At 37.6% G+C, this 19,702-nt stretch overlaps 1 gene segment (V, D, J or C); it reads left to right on the top strand.

Annotated features, from left to right (window-relative positions):
* Positions 1–1,462: 1,462 nt before the first annotated feature.
* LOC114663236 (Ig gamma chain C region-like) lies at positions 1,463–11,866 on the top strand. The segment is given in 6 exon segments: positions 1,463–1,626; positions 5,348–5,689; positions 7,765–8,064; positions 9,290–9,391; positions 10,690–10,727; positions 11,504–11,866. Coding segments are annotated over 6 exon segments (1,053 nt in total).
* Positions 11,867–19,702: the final 7,836 nt, after the last annotated feature.

Raw genomic sequence — 19,702 nt, 5'->3', positions numbered from 1 at the left:
TTCGCGCACTTTGCCCCACTCACCTCGTGTCACTGCACCAACGCACATCTCTAATGTTACGATCGTGTCATCCCCCTCGGCCGCCCAAACGGCGCAAAGGTGGTGGCACACACAAAAGAAGATAGAGACCAGAGAAGAAGAAAACATCTGGCGGTGAGAAGCAGGAGGACAAAGCAGCTGTAGAAGTGTCCGAAAATAAGGAGGACTGGATTACACAGCCTCTGCTTTTATACTGGTTAAACTACTGTATCAGTGGTCCTCTACTTCAGTCCTCAGGGTTGCTGATTTTTTTCCCACTAATTTAGACCACAGTCGAATTCCTCGGTACTTCTTGTATGTGGAGTTTGGATATTCAGCCCGTGTGCACAGAGATTTCCTCGCAGTCAAATGACATGCAGTTTAGGTGAACTGGTCCGTTTGTGTTCGACCTACGATGACTGGCGACCTGTCCAGGCGATCCTCTTTCCTTTTGGCTCCGGCTACTCCACTTTAGAATATGCGTTTATATAACACAAAATCAAATGTAGAATACTTTTTTTGTTAATAAATATAAATCTCACGTATTGCACTTATCTGCATGAAAAATAAACGAAGGCAAAAAGTTAAACTAATTATAAGTTGATTAAAATTAAAAATGGCTTACTAACTCCTTTGTTACGGGGCAGCAACATTACCACTGTGCCACCTGACGAAGTCCGTTATTTTCTTTATAATTCACGGTTTCTGTGTAGTTTGCTTTCCGAAAATGACAAGCAGAACAGACACCAATAAAAACAAACAACACTTAATGCTAAAGGAAAGAAGCTGAATCAGGGTCATAACTTGTTGTGTATATATTGTAACTTAAATAACTACGATGGCTCAGATGGACAAACCGCAAACAACATGAAATCAACTATAGATAGATAGATAGATAGATAGATAGATAGATAGATAGATAGATAGATAGATAGATAGATAGATAGATAGATAGATAGATAGATAGATAGATTCAGATTCTTCTGACATTAATCAAACATTAATCGTATTTTTATTATTGTACAAATTCACTAATTTTCGAAAAAATAAGCGGAAGAGAATAATAAGGCAAGACAATACGGTGAAAGCAGAATTAGTACAGCGGATTAAAGCAAAAGTTCACTAAATATTTATTTCTAAGTGTCTATAAAGTAAATGGGTTTACTTTACAACTGCATTCGTGTCACAAACCAATGGGAGGGGATCCCATAAGTGAATAAGTCTAAGCTGTAGGGCACTGTGACCTATTAAATTACAGTAGCTGCCTCCTTCATCTAAAGCAAATTATAAAATCCGAAAGTTCGGTTTACAGACTGTATTCAACTTCTATCAGATGAGTGACTTTCTCAGTGTTAAAGAGGTCGATAATCTTAACATGGAATCGTAGGTACATAAACATCATTGAACTTTTTCTTCTTCTTTTTATTTTAAGATGGTGTGACCAGCAACCAATCATAAAGCACTTTCCGCGCAGCACTTTAAGCTCAAGATAAGGATGTGAGAAACTGAAGTTTATGCGTTTCACTTTTCTTCGGGTTTATTTGCATGAAATTTTGGAACTAATAATGCAGTGGCTTAAAATCAAGCTACTGGTTGCATGTGTTACAGGTAAGTTTTCTTTTCTTTTTTAATGTCTTTGTTTTATATACCTTTGGCAATGTTTGTGTCTCAGAAGATATGGAGATGAATTATGCTTAGAGATTAAAACAGATCTTGGACGGACTCTTGGCTCTTGCTTTGTTGCTGACAGCTGTATAGCCTGCAAGGTCCTGCGACCTCGTTAATTAAACCAAATTTGAAAGAAAGAAAGAAAGAAAGAAAGAAAGAAAGAAAGAAAGAAAGAAAGAAAGAAAGAAAGAAAGAAAGAATTTTTCAGTCGCCTAAATTATCGGGTATTTAATGCGAGTACCATAACAATTTACAAGATTGCGAAGAAGGGATTCGTGCTCACACCATCATTGTAATTTTGAACAGATCGCATTTTGGGGTAACCAAAATACGTGTTAAAAGGGCAAAAATTAAATTTGGCACCCATTCTTTTATTGCTAAGGTCGAATACAGTGAATGCAATTCGATTCCGGAATTGTTAGTCGATTCCACATTCGTTTGCTGTGCTCACTTTACTCCACGTATAGACGTACACTTTCTCATTTCACTCAGACGCTTTAAATAAATATACATACCAGATGGAACCTCGCACTCCATTGGGTTCAACTGAAGAAAAGTCTCAGATTCCTGGTGAATTTCTTCAGAGTCGACAACTCTTTGCAGAGCAGTTTGGCCGTCTTTTTAGGCAAGTTGTTCTCAAATATTTTACATTTTGGCAGGTTCTGTCTTCAGACTTCCCTTCATTCAAACGGGGTTCATTAAGGCTTTGATTCCAGCTGTTCTGTTTTTCATGGGTTCATCCTCTGGTCAAGAAACGCTGCAATGCACCCCACGTTTTTGCACTTCGTTCTGTGTTTGCGCCCAATGACTTAGGGGTAGGTTACCTTGCCTAAAATGCGTACATAGCAAATCTAAATGCTCCATTAAATGGAAAATGTTCTCTATCATATAACCCACACACGCAAACACAGGCACGCACACGAATACACTGCCACCGTTATTTATATAGAGATAGACTTTCCTTCCAAGTACTGCATTTTTTTCTTCCATTATCCAAAAGAATAAAAAAGTGCATTCTTTAGGTGAACTATTAATAAAACGGCATGCTGTTGGAAATGATTATGCTAATTAAAACGCTTATAAAATAACTAAAACTTTGGCCTGTCTTAAAAGTTTACACTCAATTAAGCTGTAATTGATATTTATAAAATATGTTCACAAGAGATAACCTAATACATTTCTTAAATTGTTTATATATATATATATATATATATATATATACAGTAAAAGCAGCTCTTATTATTTTCTATATTTTAGTATTCATCATTCAGGTAAGATTTCATGATTTTCATTTCACTTCTCCTGATGGGAGAACATTTTTCTTCCTCTCTCGCTCATGAAGTTATAAATGCTTTGGTAATTTTTTAATAATTCTTTTCTCACCTTTTGCTGGCAGATGCTAACCACATTATTCATCATTTTTAGACCTCCCTAACATACTGTATTTGAGTTTGTAGATTCTGTTATCTTATTTGACCATTTGTGCAAGACTTACTTTAGTAGTAATCCAAATTAGTAATGCGCCATGTAGATCTTCTTCTTCTTCTTCTTCTTCTTCTTCTTCTTCTTCTTCTTCTTCTTCTTCTTCTTCTTCTTCTTCTTCATTCTTTTCTCTGTAACTTCAGAGTGTCAGGAACTTTGTACTTATCTCCAAATTCTTAATTACCTTTTAAATCATTTCAAAAACATGCAATTAGGTTATTTCTTGAAAACATATTGTGAAAATTTCTATTATGACATACTTGAGTGTATTAGGGCAGCTCTAGGTTTTGATTGTTAAATGTGCCTAGAATAATGTTCATTTAATGGAACAGAGCTTGGCTGTTTTTTTAACATGAAAATGTAAGTGTATTAAATATTTTTAATTCATATCTAAAAAGCAATTTACACAAACATACATTGAAGGGAAGGCTTAGATCTTTACTACTGAGAGCTGTAAAGGGGATTGTTGTAAGAGTGCTATAATGTTTTAACTAAATTATATATTTAAGGACAAAACTATAAACTCACCAGCCACTTTATTAAGTACACCTGTTCAACTGCTTGTTAACGCAAATATCAAGTCAGCCAATCACATGGCAGCAGACTCAATGCTTTTCGGCCTGTAGACCTTGTCAAGACAACCTGCTGAAGTTCAAACTGAGCATCAGAATGGGGAAGAAAGGTGATTGAAGTGACTTTAAATGTGACATAGTTGTTGGTGTCAGACAGGCTGGCCTGAAAAACTGCTAATCTACTGGGATCTTCACACACAACGATCTCTAGGGTTTACAGAGAATATTCCAAAAAAGGGAAAATATTCAGTGAGAGGCAGTTCTCTGGACGAAAATGTGTTGTTGATGACAGAAGTCAGAGGAGAATTGCCAGACTGGTTCAAGCTGATAGAAAGGAAACTGTAACTCAGATATCCACTTTTTACAACCGAGGTGTGCAGAAGAGCATCTCTGACGTGTACAACATGTCGAACCTTGAAGCAGATGGGCTACAGCTGCAGGAGACCACACTGGGTGCCACTCATGTCAGCTAAGGACAGTCAATTGAGGACACAATTCACACGGATAATAGATTCACAATTGGATAATAGATGATTGGAAAAACATTGCCTGGTACTGACGAGTCTTGATTTCTGCTGTGACATTCAGATGGTAGGTTCAGAATTTCACATCAACATCATTAAAGCATGGATTCATCCTGCCTTATTTCAACAGTTCATGCTGGTGGTGGTGGTGTAATGGTGTGAGGGATATTTTCTTTGCATGCTTTGGTCCCATAGTACCAACTGAGCATTATTTAAATGCCACAGCTACCTGAGTATTGTTGCTGACCATGTCCATCCCTTTATGACTGCAGTGTCTCCATCTTCTGATGTCTACTTCTAGCAGGATAACACATCATGACACAAAGCTCAGATCATCTCAAACTGGTTTCTTGAACATAACAATGAGTTCACTGTACTGAAATGGCCTCCACAGTCACCAGATCTCAAACCAATAGAGCACCTTTGGGATGTGGTGGAATGGAAGATTCGCATCATGGATGTGCAGCCAAGAAATCTGATGCTATCATGTCAATATCGACCAAAATCCCTGAGGAATGTTTCCAGCACCTTGCTGAATCTATGCCATGAATCTAAAAAGGAGTCCAACCCCAGTACTAGCAAGGTGTACCTAATAAAGTGACCTTTAAGTGTATATCATAATGTTAAATAACAATAATTTTAACTCTTCAAGGATCATCAGGTTATACCATTTTTTGAACATGCCAGCATTTTTGTTAGAAAGTCAAGGGGGAGTTTCACAGTTTTTCTCACCAGTGTATGGCGTTCAAGAAGCTGAGTCAAGTCTCGTACCCACGATACACATTCTTTTAATATTGAATATTTATTGAGTTATTTGTAACAGACCTGTAATCTGCTCAAAATAACTTTATTTGCCAGGTATCGCTAATAGCTGCACTTCTGTAAGAGTTATGAATTATGCACAGATATAATTCTTACTCAGTCGCTTAGTCAATGTTTGTATAAGCAGAACTTCTATTAGGTCATTGTACACAGCTGTGTAATATCTGCAAATGTGCATGTTATGCTGAAATGAAACAGAAGTCCAATTCAAGGCTGTTATTTTGAGTAAAATAGTCATTTTTAAATGTTATTGTTTTCTAGGTTTCACCCTGAGCTCTGCAGTTCACATTTTCATTGTCCCTCCAGCTCTAACGGCTCTGGTTGGTCAGATGGTTCAGCTCAATTGCATACTGGAAGATGGACAAGACTGTCAGACTCCCCAATTACTTTGGCGCCACAGACACTCATCTCCAAATGGCACTGAAAGAAATGAAAGAGATATTAGGACTGACAGTCACTACTCTATTTTAAATAATCTGTCAGCTAGCATTCTGAACATTACAGCCGTGAAGCCCTCTGATGCTGGACACTTCATCTGTTCTGGGATTTGTATTGGGAAAGGACTTGCAAAACCACGAGAAGAGTCCTATCTCACTGTCAAAGGTACTGAAGAAGGCCTTAGCTAAAATTTATGCAAACAATTGTGTTTAAAGTGAACTTGTTTTATAATGTGCAGAAATTCATAAAAAGCTTTGTAAAGCCAGTAATTAATTTAAAGTGTCCAATCAATAAATGCTAAGCAATTTTTAGATGTAGAATGTTCACAAAGAAAACATGATGAGTTTGGAAATCAACAATGTTATTATGCAACAAGTCTTCACTGAAGTTAGTTACTTTTGAAAAATTGATTATTTTCAGCTTGCTTTTAAATATACTAAACATTCAACTAAATAAAAAAAATCCACTTATAGTGCATTTAAAGTAGAATATGGGGTTTCCACTTAAGCACACTGCAGTAGAATTTACTTAACAATATAAAAACATTTCCACCTCGTTTGTTGGTCAATTCAAAAACCACACTTCCTGTTCTTGCAGTGCTCTTATTATCCGGAATTTATTTAACAATATTTTATTATGTGTTTTAGACATATGGCCGAATAACTGACACATGAATTATGCAGCATGGGTAACCTGAGGTTTTTTTCATGGAAGCTTTAATACTGTTTGCTGTTGTTTAGTATTGTTCAACTGTGGCCACCCATTAAAGTCTGCTTTATCACAGACTTTTCATCTATAAATACAAAGAACATGGGGTATGTAACAGATAAAAACAGTATCATTTTTGAGCGGGATATTCCTTTAATGATTATTGTGAGTGCCATTGGAGGATTTGACAGGCATCCCGGCCTGACGATGGCATGACTGTGGGATAAAATGGAAGGTGCCAGGAATGGACAAACAGAAGCCAGAGGCCAGGAGTAGTTTCATCCCCCATATGTTAGGTGCAAGTGGTCCACTGGAGGCGAACCAGCTTGGACACCTGCAGGGGTTCATGAGAACTGGAGTCTGCAAGTACAGCCCTGTCAGGGTTCCTGGGTGCCACAAGGGGGTGCTGTCAGAGGAGGACTACTGTGGTTTCCAAACAACCCTGAAATGCTCCCTCAGCAGAAGCTGTTCCTGGTCCAGTATAACAGAAGTCCACTGCCTTACCTTGGGGAGTCAGAGTTGGGAAACTGCAGACAACACTCAGCTGGAGGCAAAAGGATAGGAAAAGGTTTATTGTTTCGTATTGTTTCTGGTTGTGTTTCATTGTGTTTAGTGCTTGCTGGATTAAAAAAAAATCCATTATTTAAACCTGTTGGACATTTTTGGGTTTGGGGATCTGTGGCGCCCCCCCCTACTGGTGACACAATTTAATAATTAGTTGAAATGAATATGTAGTTATCTGCCCAAGGAATTATCACACATGGACGGTCTTGTGTTATTTCTTCAGTAATTATTGTAAAATAGTTTCATAGATTTCTTTTTAAATTGAAATTTTGTTTTCATTCCTTTGTGTTTATTTGACTTTTGTTTCATGTTTGTTCTTTAGAGAAAAGCCAAGCAAAATGACACATTTTATTGGCTAACGAAAAAGATTACAATATGCAAGCTTTCAAGGAAACTCAGGCCCCTTCTTCAGGCGAGATCTTGTCTGATGAAGGGGGCTGAGTTGCCTTGAAAGCTTGCATATTGTAATCTTTTTAATTAGCCAATTAAAGGTGTCATTTTGCTTGGCTTTTCTCTACATTCATAATGGCTAACACGGCACAACACCTGCGGTGGGTTGGCACCCTGCACCGGGGTTTGTTCCCTGCCTTGTGCCCTGTGTTGGCTGGGATTGGCTCCAGCAGACCCCCGTGACCCTGTGTTCGGATTCAGCAGGTTGGAAAATGGATGGATGGATGGACGATACAACACCCTAGTACTATGTTTGTTCTTTAAAATTCACTCTTCTATATTTGTTCAACAATTTGCAGAATTATTTTCTTTTTTAAAATCTAAATAATGTTTTATGTGTTGAATTCATTTATAGTATATAACACCTACAATACCTTATCTTAGTTTCATGTCTGAAGTAAACATTACAGCTGAATTAAGAAAGTATTTAAAAGTGCATGTTTAATGTTCTCCATTCATTATTTAAAACAATTATAATTCTGTAAAGTGACTACAGACTTTCCCTCCTCTTTTCACAGCCATTCCTAAGGTGAAGATTTATCTTCAATTGCCAACTAATGATCTGCAGATAAAGACTTTCATATGCAGTGCTGTGGGTTTTTATCCTCCTAATATTTCCATCTTTTGGGAACATTCTCCATCTGGCATGTCTACCTTGCTCAAGGAAGAAAACCACACACTCCTTCCGGATGGCACCTATAGCATCAACTCATCCCTTGAGATCAGATCCACATTGTGGAGTTCAAGGATGGAGATCACATGTGTGGTAAATCACAGCTCTCTAACACAGCCACTGAAAGAGAGCATTACAGGAGATGGTGAGTGGATTAGTTTGAAATGATTTCACACATTTTCTTACTTCTGATTCATTCATTTTGTTGACATTGTATCCTTTAGATAATTCGAGTGACCTTACAACCCTAACTTGTAGGCTTCTATCCTGCCAGGGTAATTCTTTCTGGGAGCATTCTGCCCCCAGACCGTCCACACATTAATCAAGAAGGAGCCCAGATAAAAAAATTCATCAACAGAAGCACCTTAGTCCTGCTCATTTGAGCCTAGGGGGCAACATTAAATGTGAGGTGAATCACAAAACACAATCAATGAAGAAGAAGATTAGTGAAGAATGTTGAGTTCCAGTTTTAAATATTAAATGAGGGATGTTCAAAAAATTTCCACATTTTTTTAAAACTCTGTTTATTAAGGATTTCAAAAAAAATGATATAATTTTCTACATAGTCACCTTCGTTTGTGATGCAAGGGACAATCAAAACGTTTCCACACTTTTATATTTTCATTGGAAATGACACACTTCTGTGATTTTCCATCAGTCGGCGTTTGGAGTTCAAGAAAGAAGCATTGGTTCTTCCTTACTCTTTGGATTGCCACAAAGCAACCTGCAAGATTGGAGAAAGGTTGAGAAGAGATTGTGAGAGGAAACGACAGCATCATGAAAACAAGACGGACTGTGAACGGAGAGAAGCAGAAATGCTCCTCCACCACCACATAGTTACTATTTGGACAGTGATTCCAAGTAGGCCGTGCCTATTGCATCAATGTCCAAGGGTTTTGTTTTGTAATTTTGTTTCCCTTATAAAACAATCATAATGCTGTGCGACGAAGGGCCCAGTTCACGACTGGCAGCCGCATTTAAACAGGGAGCCCTTCACAGACGTTGCGCGCACATCGCTAGTTATTATTATTGTTGTAAAGAACTTTAAGAAAACTTATTTCTATTTATGTTTTAAAAATGATATATTCTTTGTAAAATGAAGCTACCATTGAGTAATTAACCCATTATCTTATTATATTAGTTGTGTTTACACATGGAGTAAATACAATTTATCCAGTGCTAAAATGGTAATAAATGTGAACATCTAAATCAATTCATAATACATTTAAACCACCAGCTAACAAACTAAATTATAATGGTAATACAACTAATTGAGCATCATTTACAGCTTCACCTAGGTCAGCAAAAATGCTAGAGCCGGCCCTGAGTTACCTTGAAAATAACCAGTTACATTTTTATATTTTTTTCAGAGGTGGATTCATGGTATTGGTATCTGCTTTTACTTCTTATCATTCCCCTTCTTATTTTACCATTTCTGCTGGTGAAAATCTATAAGGCATGTCAGAATAGAGGTAAGGCACAAGGAAATAGTCTACCTGTAAATGCATTTCAGTGTGACGGCTCAGAAGTTGAACTCCAAAGTTGATTACTGAGTTTATAAAGCCTATCAATACATGCATTAAATTGTTCTTTTGTCGTTGAATCACACCACAATCTATTCCAATTCACACATTTGCACTGCTGCAACTGTTGGCGGTTAGCGGTGAAACCATCAAGTCATGAATCAAGTCATGTCATGTGAAGTCAAGTGACTTTATTGTCCTACCATTCGCTCACAGCACAGAATCAGTTCCATTACAGCAGGAGCAAAAGGAGACCTCTTATGCTTGGACACACAGGGACATCTTGTAAGCACAGCAGGTGGGACGCTTCCTGGTGACATCAGCTAAACTCCCACTCTTTAACTCAGCCCCCACTTTCTGAGCAGCACCACCACTACAAATGTCTAATAGATTAGTTAATATGCCTGCAAATGTATTTTCTACTTTATAAAGAACATTTGGTTGTTCGTTTCTGACTCACCAATGATTAGAGAGATTGAGGCCTATGAATGAAATGAATCAATAAATAAATTATTATATAGAATTATTCTGATTTTTTTTTTTACAGTGACAAATTTCATCAACAATTTTGCTTCTCTGCAGGATAAATTTATACAAATGTTGTTGTGAATATTATGCATAAAATGAAAAATAGCAGTATAACAAATGTATTTATTAATTTATTGAGGTTCTGTAAAACTCCACTTTGGGAGATCAATTGAAAATATGGGGTTAATTATAGTAAACAAATTTATTTATGAAGGTAACTCATTGGTTGACATGAAGCTACAGTGACCAGAGCAGTTTGTGTTGGCCTCCCTTATGCTTTCATAGGTTGACTTGTTCTGAGTGTGGATTTCCCCTTGGGATTAATAAAGTATCTATCTATCTGTCTATCTATTATATAGTGCCTTTCATCTATCTATCTATCTATCTATCTATCTATCTATCTATCTATCTATCTATCTATCTATCTATCTATCTATCTATCTATCTATCTATCTATCTATCTATCTATCTATCTATCTATCTATCTATCTGACAAATTGGTATGTCACCCATGGCTCGGCCTGCTTTCTACACAATGCAATCTAGACAGATTCTGGTTGCCTGTGATGCAAAATTGGACTAAGTAGCTAAACTAAGTTGATTAAAATATGCATCTTCTTTCACTGTATTTTCTTTGGAAATATATTTGAACAAACTTCCATGTTTTGATGCAATGCTTTAAATATTGCAAACTAACATTTTCACTTAATGTTCAACAGGAGAAGTGCAGCTCAATGACCATGCAATGGACAAACAGGTGAGTTTTTAAGTAAGAACATTTTAAGCATTTATTTAATGTTTACTTGTTTTAATATAATTATTCAACAGTAGCTGTGTAAGCCCGTGCTCCTAGAAACTATTGAAATCGTCAGAAAAAAAAAGAAATGCACAGTTGGTGGTTTTGTTTTGCGGACATGCTCGTCCCCCTTGTCTATCAGCGGCTGAGCAAGTTTCACTTTAACGATGGAGTTGCTTTCTTTCAGCTTCATGCTGTAGCCTCATACTTCATTCTTCCTCTGACTCATTAACTTGTGGCCGCCTTGCTGGATCTTTGAGCTTCATTCACACTTCCGGGCCAGACAGACATACACAAACACTTCCATGCGTAGACATTTACATATAAGATATTTGTTTGCTTTATGCAAATGATAATGCAGTTTCTTCTTCTCCTTCTCTTACTCCCTCTATCTGTTTAATAGATCTAGTAAATAAATGAACAATGTTTTCACTTTATGGCAGTATGGAATACTTCACGTTTCTTACTGCTGAACACTTGATATTTCTCAATTACAGTAAATAGCATACAGTCCATAAGTGGGTCTACCGAATTATTTAGTTACCACAGTGGGATATCATGCCAGTAAGAGTGTGAAGCAAAGAATAAAATAATAACCTTAAAACTGAGGTTGGGCTCATACTGTACGTACACATGTTCAATTGAATATTATGCTTTTCATCAGTGCCTGAATAATTTTGAAGCATAAGAGTGGTTGCTGTTAAAATATAATTTCTTGTTGTTGTTCTTGTTATTAGGCGGATCAATTATGGTATGCTTCACTACAACCAGCGAAACAAATGACACAAGACATGGAAGATGGGTTTTCTGCACATAGCACAGTTAGACCATCAGCTGTAAAGAGGCGAGAACCACCTTCAGAAAGCTGTGAGGAAACTGTGAGCTACGCCACCTTAGCCTTGAGACATTTATAAGACACTTAACCATTGTAAATGGAGATGATGAGAGAAGTGAGAAGATTAGTCTACCGTTTGACTATGACATGATATAACATCTGGATCCTCTAATGGTGGCTCTTCATTAGTAGCTAATAAATTCATGCTAATATTGTACCTACGTTCATCTGCATTATGTTAGTCAATAAACATGTTGTGAGCAAATTATTCAGTCCTTTATGATCTGTTGTACTTAAGAAGTCTGGTAGATCCCTCTTCTCTGGTCTTATGTACTCTACAAACTGACCTGGCAAAACATATTCTCATTTTAAAACTTTTATCCCAAATTAAGTCCAAACTTACCTTTTTTAATATTTAACTTAGATTAAATCTAAGATTGTTTAACAGAAAAGGAAAAAAAAAGCTTTTCTTGTATCAGCTTACCTTGGCACCTGGCAATCATGCAGAAACCAAGTAAATGAACAGAATGCTAAGAGACAGTGAAAAAAAAAATAAAGAAAATTAAAGAGAGGAGAAACCAATGAAGTCATTTTAGTCTGTAGAGCTGATTACCACCAACCTACTTCATATATTAATTTATTAAATGCCGTAGTAGAATTGAGTGGCCGGGTGAATTACGTAAGCATTCAAAGTCATAAAGTAAGTCAACCATCTTTTGAAGGAAGGATGTTGGCCAATCCTTTTGTCTAAAAATACTTTTGTAATACTCTGTTTCCATGACCAAAGATGCTGCAAGAAGGTGCCAGGCACATTTAAGATACATAGATGGCAAAGCAGGTCTGAAGTCAAACTGATTAAGTGGAGCTTGTAAGTGTGTTGGATATTATCTAAGTATAATTTTGAACTGAGCTTGTGTCATGCAGTTCATGGATAGCTTTAATGTTAAAATCTGTAAATGTTCTCAGGGTTTTTCTTTTCTCTTAGATTGTCATCTCACATCAGTTAACCTTCAGTGTACAAATAATTTTAATCTGCAGTTCACCCCATTCTGAACCTGATAAGCACATTATCTGGAATCCACACTCTTCACTTAGTTTTATACATGCCAAGTGAATTGCGTCTGATTCAGGATACATTTTCAATGTAAACTTTTCTTATGCCTATTTAATATGATAGCTGCACAGCCATTTTTGTCAGAACTCCATAAAACTACTTCATTAATTCACATATTGTTTTACTTTTCTTTAACGGTAGCAACCATCTCATGTAAAATTAATCAGCTAATCAACTTGCTTTTGTGGGGGCCAATATCTGTTTTGATGTGAGCCTTGTTTCCGCAATAGCCACTTCCTCTGTTTCATTTCATTTTCTAGCTCAACTTACTGCTGATAGAGCTGGATTCTTTAATTACTGTGAAATCCACATGCTTTGTTTCTTAATATCTAAACAGGTAACATTGTGTAGGCCGGCTATGATTGTGTCATTGCTATCTAATCAAATTTTAACATTTTAAGAGACCTGGGAATACTTTATGTATTACTTATTCCAATGTTAACTTAGATGTAACACCTATGGAGCTGGATGATGGGCATTTATCTACTGCGCAATGTTCTAATGTGCAAAAAAATGTGCAATACAGAAACATATTTTTAATGACAGACAGACAGACAGACAGACAGACAGACAGACAGACAGACAGACAGACAGACAGACAGACAGATAGATAGATAGATAGATAGATAGATAGATAGATAGATAGATAGATAGATAGATAGATAGATAGATAGATAGATAGATAGATAGATAGATAGATAGATAGATTTAGGAGAAATGCTTAGGTTCTGAACAGTTTTTGTCTGAGGGTCCAGTAGGATTTCCCTGATGTGAGTATATAAAACAGATGATGGCTAAAATGACTGGGATCCTCAATATTTTTTTAACTTGTATTTCTATTCTGGCACTGAGAAGATTTTTAGGGTAGCATCATGTATCCAACAGCAGTAAGTATCTTTCTCTGTGGAAGAGATGAAAAGCTGCAATTTGCTTTTAGAACAAAGAGGTGCTTTCCTACAGCAGACAGTGACTGAGGATGTGAGGATGAGTTCCATTGTGGCTTTGTAAAACCGGACCAGTATTCACTGTGTGGTGTGAAACTCTTCAGTTGGTGGCTCCATCGCATTCATCCTGTTAGTGATGACACCATTCAAAGTAAGGTATGCAGGAAGATGGGAGTATCTACTAAAATGCACAACCATCCCCATGGTTCCTAAAATAATAGATAGTTTAAATGCATAATGATTACTTGTGACTAAAGTGAGAAAGAGATAAGTAAGAATGTACAGTAAAAGAAGTCAAAATGGTATGGACATACGATGAGGACAGACAATGAATATGTGGGCAAAACAATTAATGGAATGGATGTTCAGGGGAAGGGAAAGTGAGGGAGGCTAAAGTGGAGGTGGATGTACAAAATATAAGAAGATCTGAAGGAAAATGGTCTGACTGGGAAGGAGGGGCAGGACCAGGCTATATGGGGAAGTTTGATCAAACCCATCAACCCCATATAGTAGTAGTAGTAGTAGTAGTAGTAGTAGTAGTAGTAGTCGTAGAAGAAGAAGAAGAAGAAGTAAACAGGTGGCAATATCAGGATTCCCCACATCCAGTTTGAATATTATCGTCTTCTGATGTCAGGACCATGCACTATAATATATTTATTTCAGGATTTACAATACTGTAAGAGGTGTTATGTGGAAGAAATAAATTGGAAATACATTAGTGAAAGGAATTTGGTTCTCATCTATGACCTGTTTAAGTCAGAAACCAGGCAGGAGGAAGCTTGTTCATGTGTCTTTAATTTCTCTTCATTAAGTCTATTAAAGGACAGTCCCCTGAGCAGAGGTGTCACAAAATGGTCACAGAGCAAAGGTAGCATATTTATAGATAACAGTGGTGAATTAATGCTTATAAAACATCTGATATTTTCTCTGATTAGTTCATTGGTATGGGGTGGTCGAAATTAGCTGACATACCCAAGTAACATACTCAAATAAAAAGTCTTAACAGTCTTGTTCTTCTCAATATCTCTCAAGTTCTGCTATTATTGTCTAATGGAAAACTGTGCAAATGACAGCTGTCAAGTTTTACTGGGTACACGAAAGAACATGACATCAGCTAATTTCTTAAACCTCTACCTGGAACATTCTGCTTGTTCACTTAACCATCTCAGCAGTCTCTTCATGCTTTGTTTAAGACAAATTCTATGTATTTCTTTTTTAATGTGCACTGCAGAACAAAATGCTTCTCTCACAAGTATTGCCACCTGACTCCTTTTGCATTTCCATTTATTTTCTGCCCAAAGTGCCTTCTCTATGGATTTTTGAAAGTCTCTGCATGTTGGTTGGAATCTAAGTTGTTGATTAGAAAATCTTTCTTACCCTTGTGTAATTGAGTGAATGAGTCGGGGCACCTAGCAACAACAGTTTGTCCTTTTCCAAGCTTGTGTTTAATTCCAGGTGGTCTTTGTGTTGTGACACTGAAAAATAGATGAAAGGGGCCATAACTGGTGGGTTGGATGTACTGCATTAAGAGTTTCTGAGGTTGTTAAATACTAGTAAGCATATGAGACCGAAGGATAAAAGAACAGTTGTTAAATGGTTTGACATAATATACAGTTTAATCTCAAGCACTGTTTTTCCTTACATTTCATTTTTAAAATAAAGGATCAGTCGAATGCATTCGTGCTTATTTTGTGGTTTCCCTCCCTTACTTGGAAGGACACCAAGGACGTCAAAGTAAATAAAAAAATAGAACAGATGAGAAAAACATGTGGGATCAAAGAAGAAATTAAAGTAAAATACCAGTGGAAAAAGAAAGCAACACTTTCTGTGACCCTGCTTACCTGGTAGAATGGCTTGCTCACTTGCCCACCCCAAAGTAGCACCAAAAAAGTTTCCCTTTCATATATCAGGTCTCTCTTTTTTCCTCTCTTTCTTGCTCTTTCTTTGACTCTGCCCTCTCTTTTTCTCTCTCTAGTTGTGAATTTACCCTAATTCACTTTTCGGACTGCACATACAATGGGCCACTTGCAGGAAGTGGAAGTGGCTTTTAAACCTTACCCAGAGGTTATTTCCAGAGCAGTTCTCAAAATCACCTCTGGGTTTAAGATAATGCCCTTAAAGTTCTAAGAGCTTAAAAGTTCATTAGTTGTCCCAATTATTGTTACAGAATATCCCATGAGTACTTTGATAACAGTCTTATGTGTCCCCAACAGAACCCTTGGATGATATCACTGCTTGTTCTGGACTAGTTCTTTGGACATCTTCCTAGTCTTCATGACCTTTCTCTAACATCAATACCTATAGAGTAATCACGTCTGTGGCACTCTGTAAATGAATTACTTAACCATCCGATGTGCATCATCAGTGTTACATGTATTTCCATTTCTCTCGGGGGCCTTCATTTGTCCCATTTCTATTCTGTGGCTCCCCGTCCTGTCTGGTAACCCCATGTAAATTAGGCAATCTCCAATACCCAACATCACTTAAAATATCACAGCTTTGGAGGTTCAAGCGAGTGCAGCTTGAAAGTGTTTGTTTTTTATTCAGCCCTGAGCTGTGCACACTCTGAATTCTGTCCTCCGTCAAATTACCTGGACCTCTGCTCTCTCCGTACTACACTCTTTATAGCAGGGGTAGGCAACGTCGGTCCTGGAGTGCCACAGTATGTGCAGGTTTTTGTTCCAACCCAGTTCCTTAACGAGAACTCAATTATTGCTGATGAAGCACATATTGCTTAAGTGACATTTTAATGCTTCATTTTAGTGGTCTCGCTTGTTAAGGTTCTCCAACCTTAATTGCTTATTTCAATCTTAAACTGCTGCATTCAGTGTTTTAATTGCTCCTTATTAGCAATAAGATGTAAAACAGGGGTAGGCAATGTCGGTCCTGGTGAGCCGCAGTGGCTACAGGTTTTCATTCCAACCCAATTGCTTAATTAGAAACCAAGCATTGCCAATCTCAGACCTTATTTAATTTTATGGTTTGTTAGTCTGTGCAATGTAAGGCTTTTATATCGTAGATTTTTTTCCTTTCCAAGGATATCATCCAAATGATTTGAAGCCTAAAACAGATCATTTTCAGTCTGTCACATTTTTCTATTAAGTGTTTTATTAAATCAAACCGTGCATGATGAACACACACAGATGTAATTGGAAAAAAGCTAGCTGGAGAACTGCTGGCTGCTTTGTCTTTTACATTTTATTGCTAATAAGGAGCAATTAAAACACTGAATGCAGCAGTTTAAGATTGAAATAAGCAATTAAGGTTGGAGAACCTTAACAAGCGAGACCACTAAAATGAAGCATGAAAATGTCACTTAAGCAATATGTGCTTCATCAGCAATAATTGAGTTCTCGTTAAGGAACTAGGTTGGAACAAAAATCTGCACATACTGTGGCACTCCAGGACCGACGTTGCCTACCCCTGCTTTATAGCACTCATGTAATTTCTTTTTTGTCAATTCTAAATTATATTTATCTCTAAAAAAATCTTTTACAAAACACATTCTAAACCTGCAAACGTTTGGTTCTTCTCTTGGTGATTTTGCAGAAGACCACATAAGCCAAACTTTTCAATCTCTAAGATGCCCATGCAAGATTAAGTATTATTCACTAGTCCATTCCAGTTTAGTGATCTTATCTTTTAAAAAGTATATATATTATTTCTTGTAACACTTTCATATCTAATATCAGTCACCTAGACTTCACAATAAGCATTTCTATCTTTTGATCATTTCCATTAACTTGCACAAGTTTTAAAAAAAAATGCTTCTACTAGTCAGTCTTCTTGACTCTTCCACCCATAATATCACAGTCATTTATATTTATTATGTTTGAATAACTCAGTTTATTTCCTCTTCTCCTTGTGTAGTTTATTAACAAAAAGCATGTGACATTTTGTCTATTATGAGCACTAGGCTGCTACCTTACCTGTTTTTAACAGGGGAAAATTAGAATTGTTTTAATTTATATTTAATGATGTGCTTGCCAGAAATTAGGTTGTTTTTTGAAAAAACAAAATGGAAAACAAATTTATAAATGACAGTTCTAATCTATACTAGGCTGTCTTTCTGTGTTGTGGGACGTCTTCTGTCAGCACTGTGAGGGGAATTCTTCAGTGTCTCCTGGTTCTAATTATTGCACTTCTAATTAGCCAATCAGCAGCGCAGAAAATTAGTAGAATAGGACAGTGAAGGGATTGTTCTTGTCCAATCAAGTGGCAAAGCTTGTAGTGAATCTTGACTTCTGAGAGGGCGCCGAGATTGACAACTGATTTGTGTAGCGATGAAACCGCTGCGCTTGTAAAATGAGGGAAGGATGGAATCAGGCCAACACCCAAACACTATTTACATGCACAGCAAATAAAGGTGATGACAAAAATACAAAACAAATGCCACGTACAAACCATTCATTCATTATCCAACCCGCTGAATCCAAACACAGGGTCACGGGGGTCCGCTGGAGCCAATCCCAGCCAACACAGGGCACAAGGCAGGAACCAATCCCGGGCAGGGTGCCAACCCACCGCAAGATGCACACAAACACACCCACACACCAAGCACACACTAGGGCCCACATACAAACCCCCCGACGATATTTACAGTCCCAAAAAACTCTTTACTGTAAGCATGGATTCCTAAGTACAAACAACTGTTAACAGAAGAAAAAATGTGATGGAATAATCCCCTTTTATAAACTACTTCCTAGAAAAAAAACAGATAGTGAACACAGTCCTACCACCAGAGTCCGAAAAGTGAATGATCTTCTGAGGTGTGCCTCTTCACTGCATATAGGAATGGGGGAAAAAAGGTTCCCACCAACGTCCCCTTATCCGATGGCTGTGCAAAATCCTCCAACGCTGTGAAAGTCCAGTTCATAATGGGTTTGTGGGTGCTACCAATGATGAAGTTGGTGGGAAATAAAATTCAAAATGTCCTGCCACATCCTTCTCTTCTTCTTGGGTTCTGTGCCCACAACTACAAGTCCCTCCACATCCCTGCAAACCTGTTTAAAGACACAGACGCTATATTTGCAAAACAGATATTTGAGCTACCAATGATGCTACTAACATGTAACAGTCACTAAAAAGGACATATTACACAAAGATGAAAACTCCTACAAGCTTATTTGATGACCTTCTATCTATATAAGGACAAGCCCAATAATGTGATAAACCTGTGATAGAATTTACTGATGGGACTACAACTCCTAGCAGCCAACAGGAACGTGCAGAGGCTGAAAGAAGAAAGCATTTGTTGTGCAGTTATCCGGAAAGGATCATAGAAAAGCTACTATGGTCTTTTGTACGTAACGGCTATATGTGCTTTTGGCACAAAAAAATAGAAGCTCCACTTGTTGGTCAGAAATGCAAGGCTGCGTGTATTTTGTTTGCAGGGAGCATATCTGTGTGTGGTGCAATTTGTCTCATTAAGATATGCAAAGCATTATACATTGCTGGCCTATACTTCATTTCATAGTATCAAAGTAAGATTTCAGTATTCAAACAATGAGCAGGAACGGGACATCCTGCTTACCATGGGTTATTTTGCACACTGCTTGAACTCCTGCCATTTTAGGTATAATAAATAAAATTATCAGATATACAAGGCATTACTCATATAACTGACTCTTTAGTCAGTCAGGAGACGGATTGGGAGAGCATGGGGGGTCATGAGGTTGCTGGAAAGGGGTGTGTGGCGCTCCTGATATCTATGCAAAAGGACGAAGGTCCAAGTCTTTAGAGTCCTGGTGCTTCCTGTCTTGCTATATGGTTGCGAGACATGGACGCTATCCAGTGACCTAAGATGAAGACTGGACTCCTTTGATACTGTGTCTCTCCGAAAAATCCTTGGGTACCATTGGTTTGACTTTGTGTTGCTTATGGAGTCCTGAATGAGGCACATTACCTGCATTGTGAGGGAGCGTCAGTTACGGCACTACGGCCATGTGGCGCGTTTCCCCGAGGTTGATCCAGCTCACATTGTTGGGGACCCGAGTGGCTGGACCAGGCCAAGGGGTCACCCACGTAACACCTGGCTGCAACA

This window comes from Erpetoichthys calabaricus, chromosome 12, assembly GCF_900747795.2.
Source record: "Erpetoichthys calabaricus chromosome 12, fErpCal1.3, whole genome shotgun sequence".
NCBI lineage: Eukaryota > Metazoa > Chordata > Cladistia > Polypteriformes > Polypteridae > Erpetoichthys > Erpetoichthys calabaricus.
This window is presented reverse-complemented; position numbering and strand designations above follow the sequence as displayed.